This window comes from Telmatherina bonti, assembly GCF_933228915.1.
Source record: "Telmatherina bonti genome assembly, chromosome: 1".
In the NCBI taxonomy this organism is placed as follows: Eukaryota; Metazoa; Chordata; class Actinopteri; order Atheriniformes; family Telmatherinidae; genus Telmatherina; species Telmatherina bonti.
In genome coordinates this window covers 28,678,117-28,688,491 of record NC_136619.1, presented here as the reverse complement: position 1 = coordinate 28,688,491, position 10,375 = coordinate 28,678,117, and the positions used below count along the sequence as shown (strand labels likewise).

At 36.4% G+C, this 10,375-nt stretch overlaps 1 protein-coding gene across 2 annotated transcripts; it reads right to left on the bottom strand.

Moving 5' to 3' along the window:
- cmtm3 (CKLF-like MARVEL transmembrane domain containing 3) lies at positions 1-7,243 on the bottom strand. Of its 2 annotated transcripts, none has more exons than XM_079265123.1 (5): positions 7,099-7,243; positions 3,334-3,489; positions 3,138-3,233; positions 2,840-2,957; positions 1-1,412 (listed from the first exon to the last, which is right to left on the bottom strand). In XM_079265123.1, the coding sequence occupies exons 1-5, from the start codon at positions 7,213-7,215 to the stop codon at positions 1,384-1,386; spliced, it is 516 nt and encodes a 171-aa protein (XP_079121249.1). In that variant the 5' UTR covers positions 7,216-7,243; the 3' UTR covers positions 1-1,383. The 2 variants fall into 2 exon arrangements, with proteins under 2 accessions (XP_079121249.1, XP_079121250.1); XM_079265124.1 differs by having other exon boundaries at positions 1-1,409.
- Between the last annotated feature and the right edge of the window lie 3,132 nt (positions 7,244-10,375).

Sequence of the window (10,375 nt, the reverse complement as noted above, 5' to 3'; positions counted from 1 at the left end):
ATTAGATGGCGCCTCTTAGGGTAAACAAATCACCTAAAAGTCTCCAGAAATATGTTTTTTGTTTGTTTTTTAGCTTATGAAAAGTTCATATTTTTATGTGTGATTCTTTTGCACTGCAGATCCGTCAGTATAAAGAGAAAGTTGTTACCTGATGCAGATCTGCTTTTCCCTGCTAAATCTATTTTTTTTTCTTTTTTTCTTTTTTTTTTTTAATACAAAAAAATAAAAATGCATGTAACAGCACATCTAAGCCCTCAAATATTCTACCTATAAATGCACTAGTTACTGAGAATGGCTGAAATTCAACATTCCAATTAAAACCAACTAATTCCAATATTCAGTGCTGCTGTGACAGTCATGTAGTGCAGTGTGTATCGCATAAACACTGAGGCGCTCTAGTGCAACAGAAGTGGCAGTGGACGAACTCCTACAGGATCACAGGGAAGGGAAGTGTTCACGAAAAACACATTTTTTTGTTCACATGGCGTAATTTAGATTGTCCTCACAGGATTGTTGACTAAATAGGCATCATTGTTGAAGCAGAACCTGAACATAATTTTTAGCAAAGTCACACACGAGGATACATGTCATCAGACTTGAAAGGCTGAATTCAACAGTCAGTAAGCACACATTATTCTCAATTATTAAAAAAAAAAATTCTGGACAGAGGTTGTAACCAGCCAACCAATCTCCTCTTCAATACATTGAAATATTGAAACTGTACAAATGAAGATCTTTGTCTTTTTCATTTGCACATATTTTAGTACAATTTAATGATCAGTACATTGGTTTTTTATTCAGGCCATTAATTTAGTGTTTTAATTGCCCAATAGTCACAATAAATCCCAAAAATCTATGTTAGTCATCATTTCAGAGTTGGACATATTCTCCCTCAGTTTTATCAAACAGCTTGTAAGAACTGACACAAGATAGTTTCACAGCTTCAAAATAGTATCAGATTATTTGGTAAAAACACATTTGTTCCGTCAGCCTACAAGTAGAAGTGGATTGGACCCATGATATGAATATGAGAAAAAAAAGAAAAAAAAAAAAAGAAGAAGCATTATCATAAAAAAAAAAAAAAAACAAGTGTTACATTTAAAAACAAATTAACATCAGCTGTAACTGGTGTTATGTGATTAATGTCAGAACTATGTAACAAAACAAACGTATCACCGTAAGTAAAAACTTGCTTCCTCCTTTTGAACTTAAGCTCTGCAGCTACAGATAAAAGCATGTAACTGGTGTGGCCTTGTGATTCAAGCCACACACAGTTTTAATGCAACATTACTGACTGATGAAACACTTGCAGGTTTTTCCACATGGCAACTTAACAGGGGTCACTATTCTTCCACAAAGCTGCTGGTGAAAATCCCTGTGGTTTCAATCTGAGTCTGAGTCTGAAAAGTCTTCTGGAAAACAAAGGAAAGGAGAAACAGGTCACGTGTTTCCTCTCTGTTCGTGTTTTCTGTGGAACAGTTGCATCAAAAAGTGTAAACTGACAGAGACACATTTCACTGCAAGAACAACAAGTGGACAAAATATGGCACATATCAAAGTTTGAGCTTTCAAAAGAATCTGAAGTAATAGCTTTTTAGACAAACTTTACAGAATGAACTTTTGATGTAGTTAACATTCTTAAAATATGGAGTGGAAGATGTTTGGTAAAGCACAGATGTTTGTGCTTTATGAGGAAGAACTTCAAATAATAAAAGCTGGCAATAGTGTAAAAAAATTAAGGTAATTTAATCAGTGGCTAAGTACTTTTGTATAAACACCTGAATTGTTAATTCAGCAAAGTATCCTGTATCATAAATTGCATGTATGGCATTAATAATAAACCACATAACTGGCTTCACATATGTGTAACAACTGTGCATTCACCAAGCCAGTGCAATTTTACTATTTAACAATTATTCATTTTAAAACAAACTTGGGAAGAGATAGTGACATGAGCTGTGTGGGGGACTTAAATGGCTCTAACAATCACAAAAACTTTAATATCACTTAAAACAATATTGTACTGTTACACCGGCATACTGGAGGGAGAACATCACCTCTTTATTTCCTCTTTACTTATTTTTCTTTTAAAGGAAGTGTGATCTGTATCCACTTCTCTTTGCTCTTATTTAAGCAAGAACCAGAATTTTCTCTTCGTTTTTTACATCTTTGGCTTGTTGTGTATATTTTCACACAGATAGGTAATAAGATCTTTTCAAATCCTTTTCAATGACCCACGGTTCTGACCCACTTTCTTTGCAGGCAGCTAAACTGGCAGTGACAGTCATTTGCTTATTTCTATGCAATCTACATTATGCAGCTTTAAACACATAACCAACATTTAGATCGTGAAGTTGGCAGCTTACTTGTCCTGGTGTGAAATGGTAAGCTTTTAACCTAAATGTAAATTCCAGTTTTGTGACTGTAATACACCAAAAATTCTGTGTGTTGTATTGTGTTAATCTGTTTGATACATCGCATATCCAAACTGGTGGATCAAGAATGTATCCTACAGAACCTTCTTTATCACTAAATCAGACAATGAAAAGAAATACATTTGCATTAGTAGAATAACAAAATGGAGTACATTATTTACGATTTGCTCATCACATAATAGATGAAAGATGGAAACAAAAAGTCTTTTTTTTTTTTTTTTTTTCCAAAACACTGAAAACTATATTTCCAAAGCTAAAAGACAATGCAACCCGAAGATCATGTCGGCACAGTCATGTACAAATAGCTCATCTTTCAATAAAGATACAGAACTTATACATTTTGTCATGTAATGATGGTTTGTTTTATCATGAATGAATGAATGAACATGTTTTTGTGCAGTCACCTTGATGGCCTGATGGTTCCTCGTTGGACTCTCCTCCTTGCTTTAGGAAAGTGGCCAGCTCATTAAAAATGAGATAAAAATCTAAAGCGAACACAATAGTGGCAATAAATCCAAATATCTGTGGAAAAACAGAGATTTGGTGAAAATGCAGTAAAAAAAAAAAAATACAGAAAATAATAAAATAAAGAAATAACTGGTAAAGCTGTAAAACAGCGACTCGGGTGTGTCCCGTATATTTAACAACACATATACTTATGGCTGTGTTGACTATGATGTGACACTTTTCAAAGTTAACTACCCCAGCAGCCTTAGAGGAACCATCCGCGTACTTGGACACTGCCATTATGGAGATGATGAAATAGATAATGGAGGCAGTCACACATCTCATGAAGTCCTTTGAGATTGGAGACATAATCAATTGTACTTAGCTGTCTTTTCATTGTTGTATAGACAAGAACATGCAGCAGTAAATTTAATAGAAAAGCTCTTCTCACCATAAGAGGCCACCAGAAGCCTTTAAATCTCTCATTGAATTTGGTGGAGTAGGCAAACAGCAAGAAGAGTGCAGCCAGAAACTCCAGCAGAGGAACGGTCACAAAGGCTGCTGCTAAAGATGCCGCAAAACATACAAATGATATGAAGGAAAGAGCCTAAGAAGACAGATAAGCAGAAAAAAAAGGTTTACTGTACGTCAGATCAGTGTTTCAGACTAAAACCTGTTTTGCATTTATGTGATCTATGATGAAGTCGGCTTGAATTCTGAGGCACATTTATGTTTGTAACACAACTAATGAAAGTAAAAATTTTCTTCCATCTTCTTCTCTTAAGATAAGTTTACACTGCTTCACTGTAAGTCTACACGCCCACTTCCTGTGGGGAGATACAGCTGCTCGGGCTAATTCACACAATTTTGTGCAATAAAGACACAAACATACTTGTGCAAACACCCATCAAAACAGACGTGCAAAAAAAAGAAATGTGCAGTTAACTGTTATGCAAGTAGATTGTAACTGTGTTTTCTTTGAAGCCTTCTATTAGAATTGGCGGACACATCACTTTAGAGCGAATGAAAACAAGTCCAGATGCATCTCAGTGTCACTGAAGGAGGAAAAAACTCCCTTTGAATGAATCCAAACAGCTGCAGCTGCTCTTTTGTACAAATGTTGCTACTGAGCAGCATACTGAAGATAAGCTGTAAAACTTATACAGTTGCATAGGAAAAAATTACAAGTTTGTAATTTTTTTCTGAAACTGAATGTATTCTCATTTCTTACAAAGATCACTGGAGAGAATGAAGGAAATCTCTACAGTTTCTTGTGGGCAAGTGGATAAATATTAATTCTAACATTAACTGCATGAATTATATTAAAACATAAATAGACCATCTATTCCAATACCTGCTTATCTGACACTGGGCATGGTCCAGGTCACACCTTGGATAGATCACCAGATCATAACAGGGCTAAGAAAGAGACAAGACAACCCTTCACACTCACACATTCTTAACCCTTTATAGTTGAAATCTTTATTTGACCCTTTAACAAAATCTGAAAAACTTCATTTATTTTTTAGTATTTTTCCCATTTATTATCATGTGACAGCTCAAAATAATTGTAGTAAAATCCTCTGCTGTTTTGTATCCACCAGGGTGCAGGAGCCCGAGATCATATGGTGTTCAATGACGTTTTGAGTAAAGTTTCTATCATAAAGTGATGAAAAATGTCCCAGAAACTGTATGTATCAGACATTATATATTTAGCTTCATAGGGTTAAGGACAATTTAGAATCACGGATGGGTCAAAAATGCATGTTTTTTTTGGACTGTGGGAGGAAGCATAAATGGAAATCCAAACCAGGAAATGTTGGCTGTGAGGAAACAGCGCTGAACACTAAAACACTGTGATGCTTCAATGTAGTAAATCAGAATATAAAAGCAGAAAAAAATAACATCTATCACAATTTACCTGACAATGATAATATCATAAAATGCTTTCTTCTGTCACTCAAAAAGTCAGAAATATTCCGTTTATACTTATATATACAAGTGTATGGAACACTGAATCAGAGTTGTAGATGATTTATTTTCTGCTCAATTCATTTTTGATGCAGTCATTTCTACTCTGAATGATGAAGCTAGATCTGTCTAACTTGGATCATGTGTTCAGACAAATGAACGGATATTAAATGTTTTAGGCCTTGAGGTTATAAAACTACATTGTGAGTTGGAAATCCCAACAATCCTCCCTGTGTCAGTTTGTATCACATCAGAAGGAGGCAACACATTATTCCCATTTACCACTCAATGTTTGATTTTTTAAACAAATCCAGAATTTTTTTCCAACATGTAATAAACCTGTGCCTGTTTTTACAGTAGTTATCAGATATGCTGTTGGCTGAGAATGGTGACGAGAAATGCATGGTGGTCTGAGTCACTGTGTGTAATAATGTGAGCTCAGCAGGATATTAGGCTGACAAATGCTGTTAAGAACAGCAGAGCTGTGGTCTGTTTTCTTTTAGGCCTCACCTCTAACAGAGAAACTGTGGGCTGATATAGTACTGCCTGCAAGCTCTCAGTTGTAACAAGATTATTAAAGTGTGACAGTTCACTCTGGTCAGAATAAATTCTCAGCAAATAGAAGAAAGTCTCTCATGTATACATTCCAACTTTCACAACTTTCTAATCTCACTCAGTTTGTTCAGTTTTTATGTACAGTTGTGGAGTTTTTGCTAAGTTTCAGTGTTTATACAGTTAGTAAAGTATAAAATAAGTGCTGATCTACACATGTGACACAAACATCATGAAGATCAAACCAGCACCTTCATTTTAAACTTGTCCATGTCTGAATGAATGCTTGAGTCTTAAATGTTTGTTTTCATTAACTTTTTTTCTGATATTCTTTTTCAACAAGAAGTGGTTTTGCTTTACATTAGACAACATATATTTGTTATATTTGTTTATGATATTTTTGCTTTTCTGCAACAGGTGTGCACATTATGCATTTTAATCCACATGTAGGGAAACTGGGGTAATTCTAACAGTGACAAAAAACAGGTCATACTGACCCAAAGTTATGCAATTTAAAAGAAATTAACCATTTTTAAAAGATATCAGGGATCTAGCCATCCATTATGCCATCATTTTCTATAACTTTGTGTGCCTGTGCAAACTGTCATGGGAATAAGAGGCAGTGTGGCAATATGGATTCATTCAAATAATGTCTCTATGAACACAAAATGACAAAGTTAAATTAATAGCCTGCAGCAAGGAGACGCTGCTTACATTAGTTTTCTATTATCAACAGATAAATAGTTGAAAACTCAAAATCTTCTTAACTTTCAAAAAGTCAAAAACTTATTTCAGGAATTTGTTTGTTTTTTTTTGTTTTGTTTTTTTTTTTGGAGAAAAATTCCCACAAGTGTATGTGACTGTTCTTCTCCACAGAGCGGGGACATTACTGAGCATTTGCAGGAGGTATGGCCAGACAGCTTACTTTAATTGGAGGAACTGGGCAGGGTCACAATGGCCCCCTAAATCCACTATATGACAGGACACACTAAAACAGATTTGTCTTTCACAGGATGGGTTTCAGAAGGACTTTAGCCTAAGGGATGAAGACCAGTCACACTGTAAAGCTACACAAGAGGCTTTATTGTGCGTGTGGGTGTGTGTGTATGATTGCAGGGGGATGTGGCACTCTGGATTACACTTTCAGCTCCAGGCTAGCAACAAGACTGATATGGCTGAGAGGAAGATGACTACTCTGACTGTCACATGACACAAGGGTTCCTACAGCACTCTGAAACAAGACCCTTCCTGCTTGTATGAACACATGATGCTGACGACCCTCACCACTTCCACCTCCCCCCACCCCACCCTACTGTTCAACACTAACACTAAAAGTTCCTGGTTTGTTTAAATCCACCTAAACTATCACTAAAAACTACAACAAACTTCAGCATTTTGCAGCCCGACATGTCTGTACGTTCATCCAGCAGCCTGAACAATCCGCTCATTTTGCTCGCCTGTTTAGAAATTTGTCATTTAAATCGATGTTTAATAATGCTGGCACTAAAGTAGCTTTAACTCTACCCCCTTTAGTATAAAAAGGAAATTACACAGAAAGTGGTCTGTTAAAAAATACCCAACAGCAACGTGCGCGAGACGTAAGTAGAAATGTCCAAAAACACGGCGCGCTTTGAAGTTTGTGCGCATTTAGCTGAAGCAACGGCATCTTCCACATTTTCTGGTCATATCTTACCACTTCTCCAATAAGCAGCATTCCTTTCCTGGAGGTGGCGAACTCTTTGCTTGGAAGAAACGAGAGCAGGACGGTCTGACCCGGGCCGTTCGAGTTGGGAGCCTCGATGTCCCCCATTGTTGAATGATTTCCTCTCCGCAAACTCTCGATAGCTTGAACTCTCGTAACGTAGCGGATCCAAGTCAAAGCAAAACAAGATATAATGGGCTTTGTGGGCAACGTGGAGGCGTGAAGTTTCTCGGAGGTGGAAACGGAAACAATGACAGCGCGGAAACGCAGCTCCGAAAAGGCGCAACATCTGTTTTCTCCAGATGTGAAACGTGACGCCCCCAGCTGCATGCTAAATCACTCAGGGGAAATATCCAGCTCATGATGTCACGAGACAAATAAACATTTGCATCGATTTTTCTCGGTTAAGTTTTGTGCCATCCCTTATTTCGTCATAACTGCCTTCCTGGAGCCAGACTGTGTTATGACCTTATAAAATGCTCTTGAGCAGCAGTTTATCAAGCTGTCTGGATGCATGTCGAAGTGTTTCATTAATTGTATCCTGGCTGCCTTTTCAGTTATGTCTAGTAGCTAAGGTTTTTTTTTTTTGTTTTTTTTAGGGGAATGTGTTTATTTGTACATTAATTTAACACAGAATAATGCAGCAACAACGATGAGCACGGTTGTAGTAATATAGCAAAAAGAAAAGAAAAGAAAATTGTTATATGAAGATGTTTCTGAAAGCTCTTTGGCAATCTAGCCCAAAACCAGTTTCCCCATTTCCTTAGTTGCATACAATAAAAGGGGCTAAATTACTTTTTTTTTTTAGAAATGACAAAGACAACACAGTTTATTAAAGAAAAGAATTTACAAAATAATAAAATGATTCCAAAAAGAGCTACTTGATTTAAAAAAAACCAAAAACCTTGGTATTACTCAGGACGATGTGCTGTGTGTCCTTAAAGTATGTGAGGAGGAAACTCAGAAGTTTTTTTCTGAGAATTAAACTCAGAAAGAACTAAATCCAGAAATGACCCAACCCCGATCCATCAATTGTTCATTGAAGTCTCGCCATTAATGGACTTTTATGAACTACTAGCTGACATGAAATCATTTTACATGAACAGAAATTGGGATTAAAGGTTTAATTGCACAATAACTGGTATGAAAATAAGTTAAACAGATGTTAAGGAGTGAGAACCACTCCCAGAGCCCAAAACATTAATATTATTAAAGAAATGTGGGATCATCTTGACAGAGAACAGAACAGAGAAAGTCAGCAAACATCCAAAGACGAGCTTGGAAATGTCCTTTAAGACACCTGAAGAATTCTGCCTGAAAACTACATAATAAAAATTATTTAAAAAAGCTTGTCTAAGACAATCCAGAGTGTCTAAGAATATGAGTGCTCCTAACAAGTATTAACTTTGAAGCTTGTTAGCTATGTAAATGCTCTGTTTTTTTGCTTTATGTTTGTTTCAATAAGATGTATGCATAACTGTTGGTATTTTATTAATGGGATTATTTGTTGACTGGTTTTTTAGGTTAATTAATTTTCATCAACTTGATTCTGGACTTCATTTCTTGGTTTGTTGAATGTAATGTTCTTGAAGAGCATGAAGCTGTCCGCACACAGCAGTCCAACAGAAACGAAACACACTATCTGTAAATACAAAGCAGATCCCAGAATAAATACATTATATTACAATACATGTCGTCACATCCAGTCCTTCTGCTGGTGGAAAATCTCTTCAAATTTTGCTGAAATATCCCTCTGTGGGAGATAAAATCAAGTTCCTGTTACATTATGGAGTATAGGTTAGGTTTAGGGTTAGTCTCCAGGAAATTAATGTCTGAATAAAGCAGTCAATAAAATATCAACAGGAAGCAGGTCTGTGTGTGTCTGCATGTACAAGGGAGAGGCCAAAGAGTGATTCATATTACTGGGGCATACATGCACATAGATAAAAAAGTAAAATTTCTCACCGCTCCAGCCAGTCTGCCAGGGACAGGGTGTAAAGTCAAAGCCATCAGACTCAAAACAGTAAGGTAAACTGCTGCAAACACTGAATTGAAAACATCCTGAAGAGATGAACCAAAGAGAAAGAAACAAAAACAGGAAAATCTCAGAAAAGGAACTTAAAATGCAGCAAAAATTGCCATTTTCTACTCACAAACTTTCAGCAGCTTTACTAAACACAGGATTAAACACAGTGTTGTAAAGTAGGACTCACAATGAGAGGCCAAAAGAGAAAAGTCAGCTTTTTGTTGAGTTTCAAGAGGTATAGCAGCAGTAGAAGTGAAGTGATCAGAAACTCCAACACTGTGGCTGCAATGTACTTTGGTGTGGATGTTGTGGCAAAACACACAAAGGCAACAAGCAGAGTCACCTAAAGGAGCAAAAAAAAAAAAAAAAAAAAAAAAAATCAAACTACATAAGCAAAAATTTTGTTTGCCAAACTTACGGCAGAAGCTGATCATCAGGTTTTCATTTTCCTCCTTCATGCAACACAATGCACATTTCATGACAGAGCTAAAACTGTGCTTTTGCTTTAAGCATTTAGAATACTTTAGTTGATGTTATACTGTATTATAGTGTGTAACACTAAACTAAACTGAACTACATATACTTGTAATACCACCTCATTGCCACACAAACTGTTTCTCTTCCTGTTTTTAACAAGTACATTGCAGTTTAAGCACATCTTAGCTGTTTAAAAATCTGAAGCAATACAAAAATATCTTACCATCCCTGCCACTTTTATACCTCCTCGCTTGGATTTGAGGAAAGCAAAGTCCATGCCCACAGCTGCAGTGTTGTTTTCATTCTCTGCCATGATGCGCGATTTCATTAGCAAAAGACAGTTAGACCTATTTCCTGAAATATGCAGTTTCCTATAACTGAAAAGGAAATGACTGTTTGCAAGAATAGTGTATTTTTACACTAGCAACAACTTGACATTTTAACCTATAAGCACTACAAAGGCATCCTACTAAAATATACAAAGGCGGGCTGACACCTTTTCTGCCTCCTGACTTTGTCAGCAGCAATGAAAGCTGAAGACTGACATTGTTTATTCATTATTTCTTCAAATTTAAGAGATTTGATGCAAAAACAAGCACATTGAGCTCCCCCCAAAAAAAGCATCACTCTTTATTCACACTTTCACAGGTTTACGCAGTGAAAATCATCGTGCACATGAACCCCTTATATAGGTCTTGCTCTGCTTCTGGGAAGGTACAGTGAAGATACAAAGTGGCATAATTTTCATAATTCTCCAGAGAAGTA

What these genes read in the sequence shown, in the direction of transcription:
- cmtm3 (XM_079265123.1), bottom strand. Translation starts at nt 7,215, where the DNA reads ATGGGGGACATCGAGGCTCCCAACTCGAACGGCCCGGGTCAGACCGTC. An exon ending in TGCTGCTTATTGGAGAAGTG is followed by an intron (nt 3,490 to 7,098) that starts GTAAGATATGAC and finishes CTGTCTTCTTAG; the next exon opens with GCTCTTTCCTTCATATCATT. An exon ending in GCTTCTGGTGGCCTCTTATG is followed by an intron (nt 3,234 to 3,333) that starts GTGAGAAGAGCT and finishes CCAATCTCAAAG; the next exon opens with GACTTCATGAGATGTGTGAC.